Below are 27,723 nucleotides of genomic sequence, written 5' to 3' on the forward strand. Positions count from 1 at the left end.
GAGGCGTTCATCTACCAGAAAGCGAGCACCTGGTTGATTTTGGGAAGTAACCGTGTGCCCATCTTAGCTCAATCAGAGCCTAATATTGGGATATTGACCCGGGGGACAGGACCTGAATGTCCATTCAATGCCATTCATCCTGAAACATAGAGGCCATAGCTTGCAAAGGAGGTAGGGCCTATATCACTAAGAGCTTGCTCTTTTCACAAAGGAAGTCTCTGGCTGATCAGCCCCAGAGGAAGTCTCCAGTTCTGTAAGTGCATGTTGTGCACACCTCAACTGGGCATGCAAAGGATTCGCTGGGGTAGATCCGTATCATTTTTAAAGTCACGTTTATGTTTGTTTTTCTATTGTTTTGTGTTGGCGCCATGATGGCCTGGTTGCGCTGGCGCTATATAAATAATAAAGAAACTGTATGTTCATTTATAAGTTTCTTCACTTATGGAATCATCACCTCAGCGCCAAAATTAGATGTTTTGTACAACAGAATACTTTTTCAACAAAGTCTTTCTAGTATCTTCTTAATAGGAAATAGCAATATATAAATACACGTTAAAAATTGATTTTTGTGTGTGTGTGTATATATATCGATATTTAGCAAAAGTGAACAGATGTGTGATCTATTTTCTGTCATTGCGTGTGAGTTGTTTAGCAAATGGGCCAGAGTTGCTGCCTTTGGTGTACACTGGTAGAAGGGCAGCATAGAAGTCATGTTTTTGTTTTGTTATCCCTCTTCCAGCTCTGAGAGTGAGTCCGGCTCACAGAGCGCCTGTGACCAGCTTGTGACTCCCACCGCTCTGGCAGCCTGCACCCGGGTGGACTCCTGCTTCACTCCATGGTTTGTCTCTTCTCTGGGCCTTTCTGTTCACTTTGCCCACGTGGAGGTTCATCTCAGCCACCATTTGGACGAGTTGGGCGCAGGTATTGTGCACTTTAATGTCATCCTTTCAACATATAGATGAATGATTCTCTCGTGTGTGTCTATAGCCTCGCTGTACATGCCACTTCTCTCTTTGGCAGATTTGAAATGGGTCTTTGGTTAGATTGCTAAAACCAGTGATTGGTGTTTATCTTGATTTAGGGCCTCATCACGAGTTTGGCGGTAACCCTTAAATGCGGTAGTAAGGCTATTACCGCCGCATTTAAGGGTCCACCAAATCACGTGTTTGGCAGATTTCCCCCGCTATTACTGCTGGTAGAAATACCGCCGGCGGTAATGGCACCGAACATTCCCCATTGGGCCCAATGAGGAATGGGAAATTCCCGAATGGGCTCAATGGGGAATGGGGATTTACAGTTCCGCCAAACCCGTGATCCGGTGCTAATAGCGCCGGGGGGTTTGGTGGTAGGGCTAATATCCCCAGCGGTAATACCGCCGGGGTTATCGCCCAACTCATGATGAGGCCCTTAGTCGAAACTAAACAATATAGTGCTTCCTCCAATAGAGATGGGGCTTACAGACAACTATAAATTGAAACCGACAGGTACAAAAATAGAAGAAGGGAGTCTCTTGGTGCTCTTGTGTTACAGGTAGAATTTCACTCTCCACATCTATACAATTGTGTGTCATTCAAATGGCATTTGATGATAGAGGCCTGGTCTCTGGAAGGTATTTCTAAATGGTAGTATTCTTAGCCACTTTCAATCAGTTAATTTCTGTTGAAGATGCACTTGCCGATATCATTTATTTATTGATTTTTGCATTTGTAAAGCTTATGCAAGCTCTTAGGCATCTGGGCGCTGAAAAAACCGGTTACATGTGGCCCGTGGGCACGTCATAGAGGCATCATGTGTTACAATCAAATATACATTATGTTCAAGGTTTTTACCATTGAGGACATCAGAGGCATGCAGTCTGTTGTATACTGAGTGATGCGTCGAGATTGGTAGGTACAGGCGATTAGACGAATAGAAGTGTCTTAAGGAATTTGCGCAAGGCCCTGTACGACTTCTCTGCTCTTAGTGCCTGCGGTAGCGCTTTCCAATGTTTTGCGGCGACTACTGGGAAGCTGTAGCCTCCGGCGTTAGCTCTTTTGAAGTTTGGAATAGTTAGTCTGTGAGTGTAGAGCGTTCTAACAGGTCTGATTGAATGTGTCTTGGAGACTCTTTGGACCAAGTAAGGCGGGGCAGATTTGGAGACACATCTATGGGTGATAGTGTGTGGCTTGAATAGGATTCTTTTTTCGATGGGTAGCCAGTGAACAGCTCTGCGTGCGGTGGAGATGTGCTCTCGGTTGGGCACGTTGATAGCGGCCCGGAGGGCAGTATTTTGCATGGTCTGGAGTTTCTTGAGGTAATGAGAGGAAGTGCCAGTAAAAAGTGCATTACGGTAGTCCAGCCTGGCACCCACTACTGCACGGGCAATTGTCAAGCAGCTGTCCCTGGAGAGGAAGGGTCTGGTTGCGTTTATAAGCTTAGTGGAGTGCGCAGCCGAGGATGAGATAGCGTTCACTTGTCTAATAAGTGAGAGGGTAGCATCAAGGTCTGAGGGTATTGACAGCTGAGGAGACTGGGATGAGGGAGCCGTCGATCCTGAAGGCTGCATTTGTGGGGTCCAGATTTTTTAACACTGCCAGGGGGCCAATGATGAGAAATTCCGTTTTCTCATCAGTGAGGCAGAGACCATGGGTTGCCATCCAGGCTTGGATGGTGGCGTAGGTGGTGCTGAGTGCGGTGGAGTCATCAGTGTAGGAGGCCAGGGAGTGGGAGGAGGATTTGCGTGTTGTCCGCATAGTTCGTGTAAGCAATATTGAGAGAGTCCAGAAGGTCGAAGAGGGTTTTGTAAAGATGTTATAGAGGGTGGGCGATACACATGGTCCTTGAGCTACACCACAGCTGATGGGGGCAGGCTCATCGGATGCGTTATCCGAGACTCTAGTTACTCTGCCCTCAAGGAAGGATGGATGCGATCCACAAGGCTGCTTTGTGGGGAAGGACGCTGCGGCGGAGAGGTGGCAGTATAGGATATTATGATCCACCAAGTTGAAGGCCGCAGGAAGGTCCAGAAGGCGCAAAAGGGCAGGTTTCCCTTGGTTCCTGAATTCATCCATTTGGTTCTTCAGGTCGAGGAGAGCTGACTCAGTGCCATGGCCTGGTTGGAAGCCAGATTGGTGGGTGCCTAGGATACGGATGGACTCTAGGTGATGTATTTGAAGAGAAGCTGCTCTATCAAGAATTCTTAGCAGGAAGGGGACTGTTGTGATGGGCCAGTAGATATTGAGTAGCGCAGGGTATAGTGTTGGCTTTTTTAGAAGGGGCATGACCCAGGCTGCTTTGAGGCTGGAAGGCAACTACCCCAGTTGCGAAGGAGGAGTTGACGATGGCCGTACTAAAAGGTGCCTAGGCTTCTGCACAGTCTTTGACAATAGGAGCTGGGCAAGTGTCTCCTTTGCATTTTGAGAGTTTAAGGCTTTTTAGGATATCAATTGTTTCTTGGGTGGAAATGTTTAGTTTAGTTTGTTTATTTATAAAGCGTGTCCGTACCCTCAGGTAGCTGGGTGCATAATCATGTGGACAACATAATTACATATAGTTGCGCGAAGCATAAGGAGAAGAAAAGGGTACATGCATTCAAAGGTACAAAATAGTGGTACAGTATGTGGCATAAGATAAGTACAGTAGCTAGTGAGCACCGGGTTACAATGTGGTCCGTTTCAAGATATAGTTAAGTCATACGATGGTAATTGGTGGAGTGGAGAGACCTGGAGTTTGCGTAAACTATTGGTAAAGTATTAGGCCGAGAGCCAGGATTTCACCATGGCTCTGAATGGCCAGAATGAGGCTTCCGATCTGATTGCAAGCGGGAGAGAATTCCAGAATTGAGCTGCAAGAACTGGGAAGCTGGAGCCCCCTGCTGTTTTTAGGTTGAAGTTGGGAACCTTTAGTTGGTGCAAGTAGGGAGTTCTGGTAGGTCTGTTAGAACTGCCTCTAGAGAATTTGTCCGATCGGTAACGTGGGGCAGTTAGTGACAGGCACTTGTGTGTAATGACAAGGGTTCTTAGCCTAATTCTGTCTCGGATAGGGAGCCAGTGGACTTCTTTGCTAGCCGTAGATATGAGCCTTACGCGGGAGGTTAAGGGCGCATTTTAAGGCATTGTTTTGAAGAATTTGGAGTCTGTTCAGGTTTTTTGTGGTGGTGCCCAGGTAGAGTGTGTTACAATAGTCTAATTTAGATAGTATCAGCGCTCTGGATAATGTGAGGCAGCTGGAGGAGGATAGAAAAGGTCTGCATGCATTGATAAGTTTGTTAGTGTAGGTGGTGGATGAGATGGTGGCGTTTATTTGTTTATTCAGCGATAGGGTGGAGCCGAGGTACACACTTAGTGTTTTGACCTCTTTGGAAACTTTTATGGTGTTGCCATCGATGGTGAAAGATTGGTACCTGGAAACCAGTTTATTGAGGCGGGCCTGGGAGCGTACAATAAGCAGTTCCGTCTTATCGTCATTGAGGCAGAGACTGTGTGTGGCCATCCAGGCTTTGATTTCTAGGTAGATTTAGTTGAGCTTTGCAACATCTTCTTCATAGCAACCCGTGAGTGTGATGAGGACCTGGGTATCGTCTGCGTAATTGGTGTAGCTGACACCCAGATCGTCAAGATGGTCAAAGAGAAGCTTAGTGAAGATGTTGTAAAGTGTGGGGGAGATACAGGAGCCTTGAGGAACTCCACATTGGATTGGGATAGGGTCAGCAGCAGCTGAGGGGGCGAAAACCCTAGTCGACCTGTCAGAAAGGAATGACTGAATCCATTTGGTGGCATTCTGTGAGAATGCAGCAGCCGAGGAGAGGTGTTGTGTAAGGATCTGGTGGTCAACCAGATCGAAGGCAGCGGAGAGATCCAACAGGAGCAAAATGGCCAGATTGCCCTTGTCTTTGGCTTCATCCATTTGGATTTTTAAGTCCAGGAGGGCTGTTTCGGTCCCATGCCTGGGTCTAAGTCCGGATTGTCGCAGGCCTAGGAGGTTATTGTCTCCCAAATGTTGTTGAATTTGGAGGTAGACTACTCTGTCTAATATTTTGAGGAGAAAAGGGACCGTGGTGATGGGTCTATAATTCGTGGGGATGTTAGGGTCTAAGTTGGGTTTTTTGAGAAGGGGGAGGACCCACGCTTCTTTGAGGTTGTTGGGGACCACTGAATTCTTGAAAGAAGAGTTGATCAATGAGGTGATGAGAGGAGCAAGGTCTTTGGCTCCGTCTTAGATGACGGATGTGGGGCATAAGTCACCTTTACAATTGGATGGTTTAAGGCTGGAGATTATCTTGACTACTTCCTCCTCAGTGACTGGGGAGAAGTGGAAAGGGGGCAGTTGGGAGTGGTAGGGTCTTTTTTGCTGTTGAGGTTGTCTTTGGCGGCAACGTTGGCTTTTTTGGCTTCTATTTTTGCCTGTAGAAGGGCAATTTTGTTGGAGAGGGCAAGCTGGATATTATTGCACCAGGCCTTGTCCTTGGTGCAGTCCTCAGTGGGTGGCAGTGGTGATTCAAGTTCCCTTAGTATAGAGAATAATTCTTTAGTACCAGATTTAGCGTTGTGTATTCTTATGTAATCTCTTTTTAGGGTTTAGGATAGCAGATTTGTAGGTGGAGGCAGCTGTAAAGAATTTGTCTTTTGTGGAAAGAGATGAGGCTTTTCTCCAGCTGGTTTCTGCAGTTCTTTTGATGTTGCGGAGAGCCTTTAGTTCTGCTGAGAACCATTTGTTGATATGGGCAATGGGTTTGGCTTTTCGTTGTTTAAGTGGGGCTACCTGGTTGAGAGCTAGTTCCAATGTGGTGGTGTACAGATCTACAAGGCAGGACGGGTTGTCATTCGGAGTGGGACGGTTGGCTTTAGTAATGGGTGTGATGAGTGGTCTAAGGTTTTCTATGGTGATGTTGCAATTGTTTCTGGAGATTATTTGTGGAGTCCTGGAGAGTTATTGAAGGTGAACACAGGGATATTATGTGGGTTGGCCTGTAGTGTAAGGGTGGTTGGAGGGGGTGACGCTGGCATGTTTGGCTGAGATTTTGGTTTTCAACAGTTCAATTTTATGCTCCATAGAATTTATATATGCTATTGCACCAAGCTTGGTTCTTGATCATTGAGGAGGTTTGGGCAATAGGGGTTTCTAGTTCCCCAAGGATCGTGAATAATAATTTTGTGTTTGAATCTGCTTTAGCTATTCGTGCATTGTAGGAGGAGGCTTTTGCATGAATGATTGCTTTTTTGTGTTCGCAAGATAAGTTAGAGAAGGATGCTTTGGCAGACTCTGAAGGATTCTTTGTCCAGTGGGTTTCTACAAGTCTTTTTTTTTTTAGCTCTGAGCGCCAATATTTCCATGAGTTAATGTGTACCACAGGCTTGGCTTTTTTTAGGTTTAGTGGGGCGATGGTGTTTGTGGCATCGGCCAGTGTTTTCGTGAAGAGGTCCACTAGGCTCTTTGTGGTGGAAGTGTCCAGACACTCTGGGTTGATGGCCTTTAGGTAGGGAAGTAGGCTCTCTTTAGCAAGTTTCAGGGAGCTGTGGGCCAGAATGGGTGGAAGCATCTTGGTAGGCAGCTTGTCAGGGGGGCCGATGGGGATAGAGAAGGATATGATATGGTGATCTGACCATGGGCAGGGGGTGTTGTTGTTTATAGTGATGTAGCAGTTAAGGTCTGCAAGCCAGTGAAGGGCGCGTCCTTTCATGCGTTTGGGGTTGTGGATGCATTGGCGGAAACCCTGTGCCGATAAGGAGTTGGAAAGGGAGATAGCGGGTGGGTCATTGGGTCATTGTATCCTAAATTGAAATCTCCTAACAGGAGGACCTGTGAGGAGGGCTTGATGTTGTGATCTATTGTGTGGAGTAGATCCTCTTAAAACGCAAGCGTGGGACCTGGTGTGCGGTAGACCAGGTGGATAGTGATGGTATTTGTAGAGGAAGTGGACAGGTTAAGGGATAGAATGTCGTAGTTATCCTTTAGGGAGGTGTTCAGCTGTCTAAGGTGAAGGTGATCCTTTGCTATGATGGTGAGCCCGCCCCATCTGGAGTTCACTCTATCGTTCTTGAAGATGGTATATCCTGTGGAGATGGCAATGGCAAGGGCTGGTCCAGAAGCGGCATGTAGCCAGATCTCAGTGATAGCGAGGGCATCAAGGTTGTTCAATGTCAGGAGGTCATGGATGTCTAGTGAGTGTGCTGGTAACAAACAGGCATTTATCAGCGCTAGATTGATGGTGGTGAGCTTGGGAGATTTAAGAGGGCCTTTTAGGGGGTTAATGGGGTTGGTGTTGGATTTTGTGGAGGCTGAGATCTGGTCATCATTGGTGGAATAGCTGGTCGGGTGAGCATGGATAGGAGTGCCGGCTTACTGGGCTGGGTTGGCTGGGCAGTTGGCTGAATAAGGTCTGGCATTATTACTGTGACTGGTCGTAGAGTTAGCGAGGAGATGTCTCCCGGCATGGGGAGCGGAAGTATAGGTGAATGTTGCAGATAGGTTGGCTGTAGTGTTGGGAGCAGTAGCATTTGCTGTGCGATATTTTGCTCTATTGTCAGATTTTGTGCTACTGTTTGCAATGAGGGTATTAGAACAGTAGGTTGCTGGGGAACATTTCACAGCGTAGGCAGGCATATTACAAGCTAGTACATTATTTGTAATGCAGTAAGCAGTGAAACATGAAGGATTGTTCAGCTTGCTGGTATTGTGGTCCGCAGGGAGGGGCTTATGAGCGTAGGCTGATGTCCATGGCATTACAGAAAGCGGTGTTGGAGCGGTTGGCTGTTGGGGTTTGCTCCGTAGTAGAGGGTTCGGCCAGTGCAGGGGGTTTCCGGTGGCATGGACAGTAGTGCTTGTTTTGCTTGGAGCGAGGAAGGAGCAAAACGCAAAGCTCGCGACTGATGAGGGTGTAGCATGATTATGGGCTGCAGGCTGACACCGGCAGACCCGATGGTCCTGCCCTGGAGTAGATCGTGCACAATGGTAGGGGGTTCTGGAGATGAGGTGCAGATTGCGAGCACAGGTCGGCACAGGACTGGAGCAGAGTCCGACAGCAGTAATGAGCCGGTCTATAAGCCGTAGATTCCTTAAAATCCACATGCAAGGAGTGGAACGTAGATAAGTGCTGGATAGTAGTGTAGTAGGGAGTCTCGATGGGTGGGCGGGTTAGGGCATATTTGAGGCAGCGGGTAGAAATGATGTTGGCTGGATGGAGTTGTTAGGCGGCAAATCTTGGGACATAGGTAAAGAGATAGATGGATTTGCTTTTGTAATAGGTACATACCGTGTTACAGGCGAGTTGTTGTGGGTCCCTCCCGGATCCTGACAGGTCCAGACAGGGGATCTACCTGGCCTGAAATGAGGGTCTTTAGTGTGGTCCGGCAAAGCCTGCTGGCTTCCGGGGTGACCGTATCTTTGAAGAACTGTCTGCCTATCGGAAGGCATTGGAGGCAGCCTCGGAGCTGGGCCTGCAGCTCCACTGTGCTGCGGTGCTGCAGTGGCGGGCATTTTGGCTTGGTGCGGGTCTGTGTGCGGCAGTAGCCCCGCAGGGCTTACAAGATCTTCTGGTCCTTTGTCTTCAGTGTGGCTGGGGTCGGGAGGGCACTCCTGTGCCTCCGCGGGATGGCAGGACCAGACAGAGGATCTACCTGGCCTTAAATTATGATGAAGTTTGGCATTTTGCCAGTTAATTGTTCAGCTTCGCCATGAAGTCAAGGCCCCCCCCGGTCACCCTCGCCACGGGTGCACATTTGTTTGGTGCACCCATTTTTTGGACTGCTACTATCTCATGGTGGTCGTGGAAGTCTTTTTCTTTTTTTCTTTATGATATGATAAGGCATTTATAACGCGCCTATACACAAGTGTTTCAAGGTACGACACAATCTTTACACAATCTCTGTGGTGGATGGTTTTTCTGTGGACTTGGTAATGTACCCTACTGTGCTTCTGGTTTATCGTTTGCCTTTTTTTGTTGAAATATTTGAATGTTTTGGTAATTTACAAAACAATAAAAAGTGTTTTTAAAAGAAAAAATAAAGGTTTATGCCAACAAACTTATCACTCCTATGTCTTGTCTCCTACCTCCACACCCTCACACTGCCTTTCTGTACCTTAATTTTGCAATGATTATTCCTGATTGATTCCTACTCTGCTCCAATTGTCGGTTCTGTAATATCGCAGTCAAGTCTTCAAAACATTTGGTCATTGAATGTTGTTTGGCTGTAAAAACTCAAAGAAGTTTTTTTAAAAAAGTTTGCCCAACGAATGGAAACATGGAGGAGTGGTGGCTAGCCCGGCTAGCTGGAACGAACTTCAAGTTAACCTGTGAAGTAATTGATTAGCTAGAAAAACTTCTGCTGGATAAAACCTGATGCACTCTGAAGTGAAATCTATCACAAGATGGAAGAAGCGAAATTATGGTTGCTATGTCAGTAGAGGTGATTTGATATTGATGGGATGCTCAATCAGTAACTAAGTGGACTATTTGTTCTGATTCCTTATCCTTAAGTTTTAAATATTTTTGGGACTTGATTGACGTGGAACGATCACTGACAACGTGCAATAAGGAAATAATTGGTTGAGCTGTAAAAGAAAGTTTGTAATAAACAAAAATTTTACAATAAAACAAAAACAAATCTGCTCTTTCAGCACTTTCAGGAGAGACTGCTTTGCAATTCTGCACTTTTTATTAAACCATGATTTTTTCATACTGATATTTTTAGGTAGACATTGTTTGCCTCTAAATGCTTGGGTAGCTCTGGCCATAATATTTCCCCATATCGATAACCTTAATTCATGGAAAGTCTTGGTATCTAGGCACTTTTCAATATCGGATAAGGAGGAATGCATAAGCACAGCTAGTTTTGAGTCTTGATCAACATGTTCCCAAACTAATGCCTTACAGGCGGGCTATCTCATTGGTCCATATCTGCTTGGTGGTCCAAGGAATATAGCGTCCAGCTTACTTCTTGACAGTCCGGTCCCAGTCATATAGCGCACAAATCGCATCTTGACAACTCAATAAAATGGATATGGCACCAGGCCCACTTCTTGGCAACTGAGTCACAGAGATGTTGCACCATCACTTTGTCAAGTGGCTCACATTGCAGGGATCTATCAGTGATGGGTTAAAAGGTGACCTCTTTGAATACCACACACAGATGTAAGTGTAGGAGCTCAAGTACTTACCCTAAAAGATAGATATAGCTTTCTGAGCATAGATGTGGGTGTATGACACAATGTGGCCAACTTTGAACCCAACACTGTTCATGACCCCTAATCGGCGAGGGCATAGAACACCGACAAAATACATTTATTGATCCTAGGCTGAAATGGGTGGTACCCTTTACCGAGCATGAGACAGGCTGAGATCACAGTAGACATTCCACCTTTAAAAAATGGGTAACATATTTTGCATTTGCCATTGTGAAGCTCAAGGCATTTTGAGGTAACATTGGAGACTCCTCTAGTTAGTTAAACATCTACACCATATGTTGCAATACCACGTTGTTTACCAGCTAGGAAACTTAAGCAACTGCATTGAAATCAATACAATGTCCTGACGCTACAAAGAGACTGCAAACTACACACTTTTAGTGCGTGAGGAAAATTCAATACCAACCCTGTTTTACAATTATGTGTTTTCAATCCTTTCACTTCAACGTGCCTTTTAAACTAACATCAGTAATTTTAGGAAAGGAACATATTCCATTCAAAACTTCCCTTCTGTGCCTCAGCTCCCTGGCGCATGTCGGCTGCAGGGAGTCACAAGGTGTGCCTCTTGTGACCGCTCATTCCCGGCCTCGGACCCCCACACACTCTGTCTTGAGTGTTTGGGGCCCGACCAATGCTGGGACTCATGTGCAGCCTGCAGCGTTCTGGGTCACAGGGTATTAAAGAATCGGTTGTCGCGGTGGAGGGAGATCTTCCACACTTCTCCCCCTCTCCACCTTAAATACTTTGTCTCCGGAACTTCTCGTCAAGACAAGGTAGGACCTTTGTTCAGCACGGCTGTACACAGTGTGGAGACGCCTTCCCCGGGGTTCCCACGGATCAGGGTTCCTCGCATTCTGGTTCCTGCAGGCCTGAGCCCTGAGGCCTCTAAGGCTACCGACTCCCAAGCCGAGGAGCTCTTCAGGGTATTCCAGGCACAGACCTGAGGCCTTCTAGGCTACCGGCTCCCTAGGTGAGGGGTCCAGAGACCCTACCAGGCTGTCGTCGGGCGGCCAATCAGTCTTGTCCTCTTCTTCTACCCCAGGGGGTGAGGGATTGTCGAGTGCCACCTCCAAGAGTCGTTCCTCGGCTAGATCCAGCACGACTACCGGCACAGGTGCCGGGGGCTCCCAACCTACCGGAGCTTGTACAAGTTCATCATCCAGGGCGTTTCGACTACCGGCCATCCGGCTGAGGGCTCAGCACCTACCTGAGGTCGACGTCTCTGCTTAGGGTGCAAGACCCAAGCTGTAGCCTCTTTTGGCTCAGGGTCTTCATGCCCTCCCACCCAGGGTGTGGTGCAAGGCTTCAAAATGGTGGAGCGGCACGTGGCAGAGACAGCCAGGCTGGCGGCCATCTTCAACCCGCCTCAGGGCCCGCCAGTGCTTTCGCCCATCGAGTGGGCTTTGCAGAACGATTCCAGCCCCCCCTTCTTTCTGGAAGCGGCAGCGGATCCTACGGTGCAGTGTTTTGGTCCCACCACATCTACCCATCACATCTTTACAGTTACATGTACCAGGCACCTCAGTGCTTTGACCAGGAGCGGAGGCCCAGTGCTCCTGGGTACCCGGCGGCTAGTGAGGACCGCTTCTTCGAACGCTTCCTCTCCCTCATTCGTTCCCCTCAGAAGAAGGGGCTCCTGAAGGCCATTGTGAAGGAAGTTATCCCCCAGCTGCCTCGACCCAGGGTAATGAGAGGAATCCGTGGGATTAGACTTGATATTTGTCTTCCTATAGGGAGAATGGCTCTGCAATGCCAAAGTATTTAATGGCTTGTTGTACCAATCATATTGCTGTTCCACCAGATACAAGTATAAATAGGGGTGAAAACAATCACAAACTACTAGGCCTTGGGAGGAATCGGATCCCTTCTAAAACTCGGAAGACCCGTAAAGCAGAAGACCTCCCTTATACCCAAAGGTACAGCGAAAGGAAACATGTGAATAACAAAGGCTTAAAAGAATTGCCTTTCCCTTTTCAATCAGGGCTAATGACTTATCATCTTTATGTTCCTTTTAAAGAATATTATAAGGAACAAACTGGGGTTTAAAAGGCAAACAATAGAAACTCAAAAAACACATTTTTCCATTAGGGACTTCAAGTCACATAATTCCCTAAATACTGGGATGAAGAAGAGGGCGGAAAAGGTATAAGGTTGCAAGAGTAGTCAGCTCGTTAATGCAGATGACCCCCACCTGAAGGAGACAGAGAGGCTTGAAAGGCCCCCTCAGGTGCAGGCCATAGAGTTGTCGCTGTTGGAGAAGAGCAGAGGAAGCAAGAAGCAGAAGCAGTGTGGTTCATGCTGGCAGCCCAGGCAGCAACTGGAGGAGAGAAAAACGCCGGGACCACTGCGTGGCAGATATCAGCTGCCAGTCCTGAGAAGGTATGTCTCTCCAGAAATCTGAAGTGCATAGCTTTGCAGCAGGAAGCGTGCAGAAGGATGTCTCCGGTGGCTGGCGTGCATGAGAGGGGTCTCAGGAGCAAGAAGAGCTTAAATTGTAGGTGGCGTGGGCAAAGGCAGACTAACCGAAGCAGTTTGCCGGGTCGCAAGGAGCCACAACCACAGATGTCGTGGGGATGGTGAGAGGAATGGAGGCGCAAATCTTATCCGGCGAGTTCACAAGCGAGTAGTGACCCTGGAGTGCTCCTCTCCCGTATGTCAGAAGCAGCCATTTGGCGAGTAAGCAACACTCATGTAGAAGTAAATGTAGTTCAGAGACTTATTCTGAATACTGAACTGTTACAAAGCTACAGAAGAAGCATTTGCCTTTGAGTGAAAGTAATACCCAAGTTTATTGTGAATACCGAACTAGGGAAAAGCAGCAAAAACCTATTATAGCAAAGCCAACTGACTGTAACATTAGAGGGATAAGGCTGTGGAAGACCCTGCAACCCGAGGGGGTGACTTTGTTGAGAGTTAACACCTGAAAGCATTGCCAAAGCCAAGAGAGACTAAGACCGAGGCAAATACAATATAGCAAATATTGCTGACAGCAGAAGGGGACTAATGCAAGGTCTATAAGCTCTGAAACCAGTTGCCCATACTTTGTACAATATATGCTAAACTCTGGGATAAACGCACCTTGCCAAAACCCAGGGAGAAGCAGAAAGAATCCCTATCCCTGTCAGTCTTTTGTTTCCCCAATAGACCAGCAACCAGAGTGGCAAAAAGGCTACCCTTCCAGGAAGAGATATCCAGAAGGAGAGAAACATCATTTTTCAGAAGAGTAATAAAAATTACCAATGTGAATCTTATTTTCCTTGAAGAGTTCTTGAAAGTTTTGAAGATGCAATTTGTTGAAAACCGTGAAGTTGTGAGTCTGGCATGGAATTGGACCCGGTGGAAGTTGAAGAAGTGCTACAGGGCAATTCAGACAGAGGTCATTTATGTTGTTTGTGGTGATAAAGGAAGAACTGTGTGAAGCTGTTAAAAAGAAGCTATATTTCATTAGAAGTTATCAATGGTGGCAAATCATCCTCAACTAAGAACCTGTTTAAGGAAGAGGAAGAATCTTATATCATCTGTGTTGGAACGTTCTGTTGACAAATTGAAGTTGCCTCGAACTTTGTTGGAACTTTGTTGCAAACTAAGATTTCCTTGTTTTCTTTTCGTGAATCACGTTTAAACCTGGGGACAGGGAATTCACCCAGGTTATGAAGAGTGACTTTGGTTACATTTTGAGCGCAACTATTATTGTTTTGAATTGCCATGCATTTTCTTGTTTATTTGTTGTATTTAACAGTATGATGGGGCAGATATCCTTTTGTTAGAATGTTTCCTTTAGTTTGTTTTAGGCAGGGAAATCCTTGTCACAGTAGGGATAGTGAGGCATTTATCCAAACTTTGAATATAATAAATTGGCATTTGTTGAGAAAACTTCACAACGTGGTCCGCCTCACATTTCTGACCCCTCACAGTGACCACCACAATGTATGCCAGTTTTAGCACTGAAAATCACTTTCATGAACATGCTACATGCCATCAAAATCTCTGCCATCTATCCCAACCTGCCGACTGAAAATCGATCATGAAGTGGAACTGCAGTCCTACGGACACAATCCATGTCAGTAACGGTCACTGAAAATCACATTTGTTCGCCCTCTCGTCAAAGGAAATGATACATGTATTTCTTTCATGCTACCAAACATGTACACATAAGCACACGGATCTTATACACACACAGTCATGGTCGGAAAGACATTTAAACCTTCACTTATGTTGGTGGTGCCAGGTTCAAAGTTACATGGTGCTGCTTCATGGGCTCCGGTCAGGGACTTGAGCGAGGCTATGTCAGCGTCAGCAACATGCTCCTCTGGTTCTTTGGAGCTAGTCAGCTGGCACAGGGGCAGGCTCTCGGCTGCTTAACAACTGATTGTATAGTGCCCATACTGTAGGGCCAGCACAGAGCTCATGCCTTTTGTTTTTTTTTCCAGGTAGCGCGTAACTCGCACCTTCTTTTTTCCATTTAAAGCCATATCTGAGTGCTTGTCCCATCCCCAACACTCTGCGGGGCCTCTCACTACATCAGTGCGTGCTGGGCTGCTGAGTTTGCATCTCTAGCCCACATTTGTTCCGTGCCAGAGCACCCTGCTCCACCAGGATCGTTGCCAGTGGGTCTAGGCTTTACCATAATCTCCAGTGTTTAAATCCATGCTCGCAACCTGGCTTTAATAACCACTAATTCTTTAGCCACAGAGTAGTGGCAACTCATAGAAACAGCATCCACCATCTTGGCCTGCTCCTCACCTAGGGTCCTAGGTGGCACTGGAGCCAGCACTCTTCCTTTCTGACTTAAACGTGCAACAACTTTATTTGAGCCAGGCAACCACAGTTCCTGGCAGCAATTAAAAGGACACAGAAATGGGGCTGTACTCTAAGCGCCTCACGGGTGCATGGCCTGTACCACTGCTGACCTTTCATTACACTACACCCTTGTTCCCTCTCACACCAATCCCATAGTTCATAGCTTTAATCTCGGGAGGATAGCTCAGCGGCAACGTGCTCGCCTTGGAAGCAAGACGACGCAGAGCAACAAAGGTTCGATCCCCGGGTCCGCACTTATAAACCTCTGGGTATTAAGCGCGTTATAAATAACCTATCATATCGTAGTTCAGAGAAATGCTACATCCACTTTCACTGCTAATTAGTTCAGTGATTTTAAAGTTAGAGTTTAGCAACACTAATCTTAACCAGTTGGACATTTTTTTAAATAGCCTAATTATTCAGCTTAGTTAAAACATTACTGGATCATACATGTTCGTAGCATAGCAGAGTTTCAGTTACCAAATAAACATGTTTAGGGAAATTGTTTAACAGCATACTCCTTTATAGCTGAGAAAGTGGAATCAAATGAAAGCAGTGAAAGCTGGACCACTATTTAGGGTTCCTATGAAAGGCAAATATGTTAGAAGCTGCCTAAATGTGGTTGGGGACGTGTAGGTCACTTTCCTGGTTTGCCCAATACTTGTGTATTTTTCCATAGTCATTTCCATCAAATTCTTTTTTATATTTATATGTTGTGTGTTTGGAGGTAGAGGATTAGGGGCTAGTGGGTAGCGTGGCGGAGGTGGGTTATATGGGGTTTAGGAGGAAACCCCGATTTAAAAAAAAAAATTTGAAAACGATCACTGAGAAAAATGCACAAGTAATGTGCAAATGAGGAAAGTGATCTTGTTAAATGCACATACAACCGAAGTGACACATTTTTCCAGTGTAGTTATAAGAGTTTGACATTGTCATGACCCACTACCCTAATTTGCAACATTAGTTATGATTTATAACTCGTAATGAATTGATTTAGCCTCACCAGGTGACCTAATCCCCAGCCTTGTTCCAGTGTTGGGGAACATGCTCATCTGTTAGCAAAGCCACCTTAATATTATTAGGCTTATTATTATAACTGTTGTGTTATGCCTTGCTCCATTAATGTCTTATGTATTTTGTTTGTTTCCCCCGACAGTGCCATCCAGATGTCTTCAGCCATTTATCTCAGATAATATGCTGCCCTCAGAGCTGGAGTACATGATTCTTTCATTCAAAGAACCCTGCTTATATCTTCGCCAGTGGAGTGATGGCAGCATATGTCGAGAAATCCAGTTCACCACAGTAACAGACTGCAAACTCTTGGAATGCCGAAATCTCACTTGGCGGAATGTGGTGAGACCTTTCAGTGTCCATGGACAGATCGCCACTTCCAGTAGCACCCTGGACAAACTTCTGGATTGCATTCTTTTGCTGGACCCAATCTTTGTGGACATAGGGCAATATACTGTTCATTCCCTCCACACTGCAATCAAGGCTTGGCAGCAGGTAGGTACTGTGAGAGGTCAGAAGTGAGAGACGGAGACAAAGTTGTCATTTCTCAATGTTTCCCATATTTATTAATACTAAAGAGGGGTGAGATAAACGACTATCTGTCCATATCCTAACGAGAATGTTCCTACCTAGCAAACTAAAACTAAAGAAAGAATACCATGTGTCCAAATGTATCTGTTCCTCACACAACATATATAACCAATGAGTATAAGGTAAATGTATCTAATTTCAGTTCAACAAAACTGTGCAAAAGTTAAAACTTATAATTCTCACAAAGTACTCCTTGTCACCAGGGTTTGGTTCCCTTCCCCTGAATCAATTCAGGAAGACTTTTGAAAACGTTCTGATTCAACCAAGTTCTATTCCGTTCAATGAAAAATGGCTTTTCCGTCCTCCAACTTGGTAAAGTAAATATCTCTTTCACGAAACACTTGTTCAAAACCAAAGCAACTGTTTCTTCCACAATCACAATTATCCTTCCAGTGAAATACTTTTGTCAGGACAACACAGCAAATATCTTTTGTTATATAACAGTTTGTCAGGATGATAAAGATGATAGTTTCTTTCCACAGCACTTTTTTACCACAACCACGTTTCTTCAAATCAAATGTTTCTTTCCTGGTTTACTCGCCTGCCAGGAAGAAAAACGTCTACAACTATAACTGGTCTCTTCTGCTAGTGGCAATATTTGTTCCAAGTTCTCCACACCAATATTCCATGTGAGGAGGGTCTTTATAGTCTCTTGACTGTTGGCAAGGTGGATTACAGGTCTCCCCAAACCGATATTGCATGAAAATATAATTGCGCCTGCGTTGTTGTTTGTTTGTTTATCTCTGCTTTATAATCTTTTGGCTGTTGGCAAAGTGGGTTACAGGTTTCCCCAAGCTGATATCTCATGAAAGGAGAATTGTGCTCTTTTTGCCCTTCTTCTTCATTTGTTCGGTATTCAAAACTGTCTTTTACCAATAAATGTTCTAACTGGAGCACCCACGGGTTACGGCTCTCTTTAGGCCAACTCACCAGCTTCTTTTGGTGTTTCCACGTCACTGCTTTGTATTGTGGTGTAATATCAGTGAGGACAGGGCTTAAGTGGTTTATGGTCTTTGCAACACATTTTTTCCATCAAGAGCCTTTTCCATCAAATAATTTTGCACCGAAAGAATGTGCATCAAATGCATTTTTGTTTGTTGTGGGGGGGGGGGCTCCCAACCCCCGTTTTTTAGCCTTAAAACTTAAAACCCCATCCACAAAATATTAACCCTTTACCCCACAAAAATATGCATTCAATGCATATTTGTTTGTTGGAAAACCCTCGATGGAAAACCATTCGATGCAAATACCAGATACCGGCTTCAGTACCGTAAAACAGTTCTCCTGTGACTGCCGTCACCTGCATGGCCCTTCTCTGAAGCTCTTCAGGCTGCCGCAGGTCTCTGCTTCCTCCAGCACACCTGAGCGAGTCACATGGAGTCAGGAGCATGTCTCCTGTACAGCTGGGCTTCTTTCCCCGCTACCGTCTGCCACGATTTTGATTCCTGCTGCGCATACTCTGCAAAAACATGCCTTCTTGTCCCATGTCGGCTTCTGCTGGCGCTTTCCCTTCTACTTCATCTTCCACTGCTTTTCGTCCTTCAGTGACTTTCTGGTCTTCGTCGGTTGTTCTCTTGGCTGCTTCTGCATCTGCTATTCCCTCTTTCACCTGTGGATCATTCACACTTTTAAATGTCCAGCTTAGGTGATTTGAATTGAAACAACAAGGCTATCCAGTCTTCTTAGTAGCACCATTGATCATCATTAACTCTTTGTTTCTCTTCCTTGTCCCAGTACCATAGGCATTGTGGTCCTTGAAGTCCATATTGGTTTTAAGTTTTCCATGTCTGTTTAGTTGTGATTGATTTGTGAACTGAAAGTTATCAGAGCTAGGAGATATTATGTGAATGATATGTGCTTTGACATTGGGGTTAGCACTTCTACCTAAAACAGAATCATGATACTTAGAGGATGTCACATTTAATTAATGAATTCCCACAATACAAAACGTATTCTGTTTAGTTGACCTTTCATTGAATGTTCTCTGGGTTTTCTCATGGAAGGGACTTGTACGGATACATCATGCGGTTTAGGGGGATTTTATTAAATACATTTGGCCAAAGGAGAATTAATCAAATTCATTGTTTTAAACAGGTTGATTTTGCTGCATGTATATGTGGGTGAGACCCCCTACAGCCCCCCCCTTAAACAAAAATTCTCCTTCGACCAAATATGCTGCACAATAATCTGCCAATCCCACTGCATGCCATTAGATATTTGGGAATTATAGGATCCTCATAAGACGAGGAAGACTGTTTCTCTCCCAAGGGAGTCACTATTTTACCTCCTACCATGTGATCCTCCCCCATGATCCCACCCCCAGGATTAGGATCGGGTAGCGGCTGCCCTCCCCTGCCCATATGACAGAAGATTTTAGGCTGGGGTTCAGTGATGACTCTGCAGGATTCATCACAGTATATCGCAGAAATTACTTAGCCATGTGACTGTTGCCAAGTGGTGAGAAAATGAATTATGAGACCTTGTCCGTCATTCTCTTCCTTATTTCTTTCGTCATGTTACCACAGTGGTCCATGATATTAAAAAGACTACAAATATGGATCAAAAGTGGGGAATAGAAGTTATAGAAGTGTTTTCCGGTGGATATGATCTTATGCCCAAGATTAAGAGAAAATGATTTGAGCCAGATGCTGAAAGAAGTATACAGTAATTAGGGTTTAGTATTTCAAATGGGGCAACTAGAAGCCACAATCTCTTCTCGGAATACATAAATGGGAAAAGATAAATTGAAAGAGAAGTTAGACCCTGTATGGATAAAGAAGCTGAACAAGTTTAAATGGATCAACAAGACGCAGATGAAGCCACTTTCTGTTCTGCTTCAGTACTTAACTGTGTAGGTGATGTGATGTACCAGGGATGCCCTATCCTGGCCCTCACACTCTAAAGTAACTCTAGGCTGCTAAGGGAAACGTCACTGGCCTTAAAGGTGCACACATCTTCAAAAGAAAGATGCAACTCCAACACAAACGTTCCCAATATATAGTGTTCCCAGTTCCAGTGAATGGCTCCCTTCCCCAGGTTTGCTTTTCACCGGTATAACAGATTAACAAAACAGTCAAAGTCCTATATAGCCCAAGAGAATAACTCCTTCCTCTTGGTGTTGCACTACAGTCCTAAAGGATTTTCTCCCTTCCCCAGGTTCGTTCAACCAATCCATAATCCTAAGGTTATAAGTCTTCCTTGGGAATCTTTATTCCTCAAAACAACTTGGATGCAAAAACAACTTGCATGCACAAACAACTTGTATGTTAGTTCCAGCCTTGGAGCTTACCTGCTACACTCCCCTGCAAGGTTCTCCTCTACTTAAATTGCAATTTGTCTCCCAAGCTTGCCCCTGCCTGGTGTACTTTCCTTCCAGGCATTTCTCATGTGGTTTCTTTACACACTTGAAACCCTGACTTTGCCTGCTATAATTCCTTGCCAGGACTTTCTCGTGCAATTCTTTTCACACACTTTGCAAACTTGACTTTGCCTGGTATACTCTACTGGCAGGGCTTTTCTTGTACAGTTCACTTTACACACTTTGCAGACTTGCCTTTTGTTGCTTTTCCCTTTTACATATCAGGTTTTAAAATCCCTCTGATTTACTTCAATGTTGATTACCTGCACTTTACAGCATCCCAGTTTCCCCTCTCAGAACTCGCTGGCTGTTTATGGCATTCTCCAGTCCTCTCACAGTAAACGTGAACAGCGCTCTGGCGCCCCGTCTCTACTTTACAGGTTCACCTGCTTCACGTTGCAGCTTCCACCTCCTTCACAGCTCACGCTGTGCTGCTGAGCCCTTCTCCATGTCTGGGTGGCGTGGGTACTGCTCCTCAGTTCCCGTGGCCATCAGGAAGACTTCTCTTCCTGCCTACGGTCCCAGCAGGGAAAACCCGTTGGAGTCGTCCTTCTTCTACCGTCTTCCTGTGCCTCCAGCCTCCACTGTCTCCTCTGTGGCTCGGCATTTCCTGGGTCAACACCAAGAGAACGAAACATCTCCCAGCAGCGTCTGCCTCCTCCACGCTTGTCAGAGGTTTTAAATGTCCTGGCACCTATCTTATGCTTGCAACCAGTAGCGCGCGTTCTGGGCTACTTGGCTTCACCAATCCTCGTTGCTCCCTTCAACCTCCTCGTCTCAGTACTTCCTTTACTTGTTATCTGGCACTGAGGAGTTTTGTTAGTAGTGTTGTTAAGATGTCGAGGGGGGAAATTGCACAATGGCATTAGGGCATGGGGAATGGAAGGATCATTCCTAAGAGGGAAAGGGGGATACCTTGTCTCACCTGATGAGGTCATGTCATCCCCCTGAGGTTCGCCTCTCCCTGTGTGGTCCTCCCTAAAATAGCCGCCCCCAGGGTCAGGATCAGGTAGCGGTTGCCATCCCCTGGCCACATGAGAAGAGGCTATCTCAGGGAAAGGAGTGATGACATCATAAGAATCTGGCATCACTGTCATCAATATTGAAAATTGACTCAAGGAAACAGCTGCACCTGGCCTTGTAGCGAGGTAAGTTACTTTTCTTTTTTGAATAAATGAAATCATTAGCACCCGCATAGAAAACTTCACGAGTGGTAATGGCGATATTACCCTAAGGTGGCGGGCTGACCTTGTTGGTAAAAAAACCTCCCTACCGTCAGTAAAAACACCCATTTATAGCAGTCTGTACCCAATTCAATGCTAGTCGCTCTTGCCAAATGAAGCAATATTGTCAAACAAAACACAGACTTCCTGATTCCATAAGGCAGTATTACTCAGCAAGACCTTGTAGTGTTTGGGTGACTAAGCAGTACATTTTCTTGTAGATAAATGAAAAGCTTGAGAATGGCCTGTAGATGTATGTAATGGATGAGTTAAAAGGGGGCTTTAGTGTAGAGGACAATTGAGATGCCAATCAGCAACTGAGCAGTTTACAACTGCTGTCACCTGAGGAGTAAGAAATATCAGTGCATGTCCTGACTCATTAAGTTGGATAGGGCTCGATGGTTAAGGAAGACAGCCAGCGAGAGTAACACCTGCCTGCACTTCTTCAAAATCTGTAGCAATCGGACTGTCCTATTTATAGTTTACAGAAGATGCCAGAATTTAATATTTCTGAGAATTAATATGGAATACATTTGCATAGCAATGGTGGTGATGTTGTTTAGGAACTATTGCTGTGCAAAGTTAGAGTTACAATGAGGAATGAGGAAGAAACATTTTTATGCCTCGGGTGAAGATCCATTTGAAAAACAGGGTGCTACTATTGTTGACTGTTTTTTAAAGTTATTTGTGAGAGCACATATTTTCATCTTATAATTGCCACTTTATCATACACTCAGTAAAACTGAAAGTGAAAAAAAGGATTGTTAAAGACAAAGGGAAGAGCAACCAAAAAAGAAAAGTGTTAAGAGGAAAGATCACACTGAAGAGAATGAAGATGCGACTAAAAGAGGAAAAATATAACTAGATTATTTTATTTATTTAATATTCATAGAGTGAAATCTAAACTCGAGAACAAGACTGTATAGAGACTCTGGCCAAAGCGCAAGCAAAGAAGCTGACTAAAGATCTTCCGCCTAACTTCAACAGATTGAAGGAACCCATCCCATACTGCACCAAATTCCCTAATCAACATCTAAGGAAACTATATATGAGAGCACGTTTCAATCTCCTCCCGACGCGCGAAATTCTGGCGATTAGGAAGCAATCGAATGTCAGAGCCTGACGTCTTTGTACTGAACCAACCAACTCAGAAACAATAAAATATCTTCTGCTCCAATGCCCAGAGTTAAGAAATGTAAGAGCCACATACCTGACCAACCTGCGCACAGACAACTTAGGATTTCTAGAAGAAGGAGACACAACATAGTGGAACAGGTTGATGTCAGGGGAGAAAACGAGATGGACTATAGCGACTGTAAAAATCCTGGAGAGCGCGTTCGAAATGATCACCCTACGTTCCTCTATGGTGATCAATTATCAAGACCTTGGTGTGAGAGGTTCTCCGTAAATGGGTCTTGCAGTGGAACGCTCTCTGGAACTACAAACTGCGTGCATGCCTGGTCGACTACATGTCAGCCTTGTCTGTCAGTTTTCACTTTTCCATTTTCTTCTTGTTTACTCCGTTTATGTGGCCTTTCTAGACGAGTAGCAACAGTTTTGTAAAAATTGCTAAAGTGATTATACACAAAGTAAAAAAAAGAATATACATTTTAGTTCATAGAGATTTTCGTATATATTTTTATACATACAATACATACAAACATTTTAAAACATATTCAAAACATTTCAAATATTTATGTACTGTAGCAAGCTACAGCATAACTTATAATCAATACCACATTCCAATGAGCCATGTACAAAAGTACTACTAAAATAACAAAAAATAAGGTGTTTTATAAATAATAAAAAAATAAAAAATAACTAGATTAGGAGCAGGAAAGAAAAGAAAAAATGGACATGAGTAAAGGCGAAAGAGCAGGACATGGCATAGAGTGTAAGTGGGCTCAGAAGAGTTAAAGGAAATAGAAGAGGAATAGGTGAGAAATTGAGAGAGGGGGCAGAGACAAAAGTAGCAAGACATTGCTTAAAACAGGACAAAATGAGTGAGAAGGAAACCATGAAGAAAGAGATTAGAGAACAGAGGAATTGAGAAGAGGAGGAGTGGGTCATAAAGTGACGGGGCCCAACGTATATGTCAAAACCAGATATACTGTACAACAACATAGGTTCGTTGGACTTAAATAACCTTTTTCTGGATGGATGTTGCCTGAGGAGGCCCAGCTGACCCTCTGAGTCTCAACAATGTCCTTCCCAGTCATCACAGAGTGCTTGGGCCTTCTCGGCCTTCACTTACCCAATGCTTATAGCCAACTTCATATCAGGCTTTAGGGGGCCCGAGCCATTTCTGGTACTGTCTGTTGTAAGCTTTAGGAGGGGGATCGCAAACTTTGTCTGCCAAAATCCAGCCAGTAGTCATGCTAGCAGATGAGCCAGTAAGGAGGGTCTTTCTGAAGAGGCGTAGTGACAGATGGAGAGGATCCCTTGTACTGCTGTCTGCTTCGGTGACCCTCATGTTTCTTTCCCTGTCACCCCACAACCCCTGCATTATCCTACTTAGCCCACTCTCATGCCTCCAGCCATCTTCTGATCCTGCCTAGAGCTGACCCGGCCCACCTGAGCTTGCCTGTACAGGCAAGCTGTTACTTATATTTTATTCCCAAAGCCTCATAATCTCAATATACTTTTTCTTGGTACAGTCAATTCTGCCCCCTCCTGCTCATGCCAGCTCCTCTTTCTTCCTTTCACCGCCTCTGACTGTTTTTGCCATCTCCCCTGTTTTTTTTGTTCTCCCTTTCCATCACCTGTCTGAACAATACCTTTGATCAATAGTTCCTTCTTTTCTTCTCAACCTCTAGTCTCCTCTAACCCCCTCTTGGTTTAGCCAGTCCTTCTCCGCCTCAGAATAACTTCCTACGCAGTATTTCTTTGCTGGTTCTTCCAGGCATCTCTCTCTCTCGCTCTCCACCCTCCGGGAGACTTCTGTTTCCAGCAGGTACCGTCACCTGAAAAGTTCTCCGGCAGCTTTCTATCCCTCTCTAACTCATATGCCAAGCTCTTGATGTAACTACCTCCTCACTGGTGCTACCACCTAATGATGTACCTACCTCTTCCTAATCACCGTCACTGCCGCCTCCTAAGGTTTCCAGGTCTTTGTCGGTACTGTTGCTGCCTCTTGATGTTATCACCAGCTTCTACTCATTGTCTTTACCACCTGATGTATCTGCCAACCTTGCCCCTGACACAACGACCTCTGCATACTAGCACTACCACCTCCTGATAAAATAACCTCCTCCTTTCCTCTTACCAGAATTTTCTTCATTCTACTACTCTCTTTCTCCAAACTCCATCATCTCCAGCTTTCTTCAAACTGCTGTGCTCTCCAACCGGCTTCATACTCCAACCTCTGCATCCAACAAGTGACTCTCCCAGACAAGCGTTCTGGGTTTTATAGTCTGCTCTTCTCTCGCCCAGAGAAGGGACCTGGGTCAGAGTGTACACCTCCACTCTGTGAGTGGGACGTGGATGTGATTCCTTGTTGTTTTGTAAATGCACCTGGAGCTACTTTAGTTTAAGGGGCTGGACCCTGTCTATAATGCCATCTTGGAATCCAAACTCCCTTTCCAAACTTTCCCTGATGCTGCCTGCAGTGAGCTGTGGTCTCCTGTATTCCCAGCGTTTGAATTAAAAGCCACAAATAGTGTTTGTAACATTTCTATTCTGTTTGTTTTACTAGGCAATGGGTATGCATGATGAAACTGCAACATTGTATCTTCAGCAAGGGAATGCTTCATGGGGGAAACAGTGCTTTGGGTGCATTGTTTCTGTATCATACTTTAAACCGCAAAACCATGACGTACAACATTTTATTTGAGAAACTCCCTGGTTGACCAAGTGTCACTTTAAAGTCCGAAATTGACTTCCCTGCTGTTCTCGGTGAGCTTTTAACAGTATTACAATACATGATACTAATGTTGGATGCACAAACATTCCTCTGTTTAAAGTGGAGGGGTGATTTTCAGTGTTCTGATTTTGGGCCTAGAAGGAGCTTCAGGCTCTTTCAATTGAAGCCTCTGTGTCCCTCTAGCACTTGGACCTTGCGGTTCACCGGGAACTTTGGAAACTGTCCTGGGTTTCTTTCCTGCTGTTGCTGTGGTACTGGTGTGTGTCTGGGGAGGGTCTATACAGTGTACACTCGCCTGCTGGGTCTGATGTGATTGTCCCCTGACAGGGATAATGAAGGGTGGTCAGGAGATCCTTCCCATAACACCTCCCAATCCATCATCCTCTAGCCCGGGGAAGAACTTTCTCAGCTGGGACAGCTCCCTCAGCACCTTCCGCAAAACCATGAAAACCATCTTATTCACATAAGATGCCTCGCACCAGTCGAATACATCTCATATGTTCCTAATGCATAAACTGTATTGTAATGACCAACTGTACCAACCAAAATGTCAGCTCTATGCTTTGTCGAATTCATAATGTACCACTGAATGACTCTATGCCTGTAACTAAGCTCTTGCAAGTAACAGCGCCTCAATGCCCATGGGTTACTTGCGTGCTATATAAATATAAATAAATAAATAAATCCCCACAATTCCTCCTGTCGGGGGACTTTATCACAGGTGGAATAGTGAGAAGAGAAGGAAGATTGAGTGAGTGGCAGAACATGATGAAAGAAGAGACCATAAGACCATGAGTAGAGAGCAGAAAATGAGTAAAGTACAGAAGATATAAAATTCAAGAAAATTAAAGAGCAAGAGAATTCTAGTGGTGAAAGAAGGCAGCCTTGCAGGTTAAGCATAAGCGAAGCACAGGAGAACCTAATAGAGGGTCTGCACAAAGAGGCACAGTGAAGAGAATGGCGAAATGGGAGAAAACAATGAGATTTAATTTGCGAGCATTTGCTTTGCGGTGAGTCAGTAGAGGTTTCAGTTTAATTCTGGATTCTTGCTAGTTTCTGAATCTTTTTTTCTACTACTCTGTATGATATGTTGAAGTGGTCTGATCGACCCAATAATCTTATTGCACTAGTATCAGTTCTTGTGGATGACGAACCAAATTCTGGTGTTGCTTTCATTCTGCATGGAGTAGAAGACTTTCCTGGCTGTTGAAGACATTCACAAGGCAGACAATACTATGTGCAGTGTCCAGCTTAAAAATATGATCTCTGTTTCTGACTCATTCGAACACAGACAACTATGCTTCATCTGGTAGAACATTGGGGCCTCTATTTAATCAAACCTGGCCAATTTAATGCCTGATTACTTGTGCCATGTACCTCATGTAGTGTTCAGTGAGAAGAATCGTGCAGATGCAACACCTCATGCTTTCAACTAAATGCTTTCAACCAAAGCAACCATGGAACCTATTCTGATCTGTTGACCTTGGTCAGTAGGAAATGACCAGATCCATTGCCTTCACATCTGCCTGATGTCAAATCTTCTCCGCTTGTTGTTGTTAGCATCATTTGTGAAAACTATTGCTCTCCATTTTACGCAATTGTGATTACTGAGAAAGCCACCATTGTACCAATGGGTGAAATAGATTTTCAATCCAATTTAATTGCCTTGAAGGTAAAAAATAAGGTTGTATAAATCACTTTTTTTTCTGCATTTCTCAAAGTCAAGAGAGGACTACTATTGGCAAAAAGCCAAATGGCTGAAGTGGTGGGAAGTGAGCATTCAAATGATGAGTTTGTTTTTCTTTGCATAGATGACCATAATCTGTGCACTTTCGGGCAGTGCCAGAACACGTCTCCCATTAATAGACGACCATGAGTGCCAACATAGAGGTGTCTTTCTAAATCCTAGCAACTGTAAACGCCTGAGAGTTTAGTATCTGAAGTGTAACATAACTTGTATAAGCCTGTTTTTAGTATTCATGATCATTTGGGATCAAATCCCAGAAATCTGTTAAATCAGCCTTATCAATTGAGATTCCAAAGTCTTTGTCCCAGATCTGAGCCAGTGATAATGACCTGGATGCATTCTCAGGGACAACTGTAGTGTACATCGGCTTAGTATGTTGGTAACCTTCAACAGGTACTACTATCACCTCCTCCCAACAGGCCACTTTCCGACACAGGCCCGGATTCACTTTTATCTTCAAGCTGTCTGCCACTCTCTGGTAATGCAGCCAGTCTGTTTTATGAAGTATCAGATTCTCATAAAGTGCTGAGTAGGAACTCTGGTGGGGTCTCTTATTCATTTAGAGCTAGTCTCTGAGGTAATGTTAATGTGTCATTTCTTGAGATTCCACAATACCGTTTCCAGTGTTTCTTTCAAAATATCGGGGAAGGGTGTTCCTCTCTAATCCCTCAGGCTCTTATGAGTACGTTTCCAATTCCTAAATGTAACACAAAGAATAGTGATTTTTTTTCCAACTGTTTTGGCTGTTGCCTGCGATAAGGAAAGCAATAACTATTCAAGGGTTAGAGAACTCACTGTTTTTAATTCCATTGCCTTCCAATCCAGATTATCCAATTTATTGACTTTAGGTTTAACCACAGACAGTTGGCTAATCTATCATAGAATAACTAATCTGCGAAAGACAAGCCACCATTCCTCCAGATTGTGAGGAATCAGGAGTAACAGGCAGACACAAGGTTGTCGTTTTGGT

General features: G+C 44.8%; 1 protein-coding gene across 7 annotated transcripts in view; it reads left to right on the forward strand.

Annotated features, from left to right (window-relative positions):
* VPS13B (vacuolar protein sorting 13 homolog B) overlaps positions 1–27,723 on the forward strand; it is a 3,421,660-nt gene that overhangs the window by 3,098,308 nt on the left and 295,629 nt on the right. For all 7 annotated transcript variants that reach the window (XM_069621427.1, XM_069621422.1, XM_069621424.1 and 4 more), the window contains 2 exons: positions 740–921; positions 16,118–16,467. In XM_069621427.1, the coding sequence (XP_069477528.1) occupies positions 740–921; positions 16,118–16,467 (532 nt within the window). The remainder of the gene's footprint in view (positions 1–739; positions 922–16,117; positions 16,468–27,723) is intronic.

This window comes from Ambystoma mexicanum, chromosome 5q, assembly GCF_040938575.1.
Source record: "Ambystoma mexicanum isolate Mex_15411 chromosome 5q, UKY_AmexF1_1, whole genome shotgun sequence".
NCBI classification, from domain to species: Eukaryota; Metazoa; Chordata; class Amphibia; order Caudata; family Ambystomatidae; genus Ambystoma; species Ambystoma mexicanum.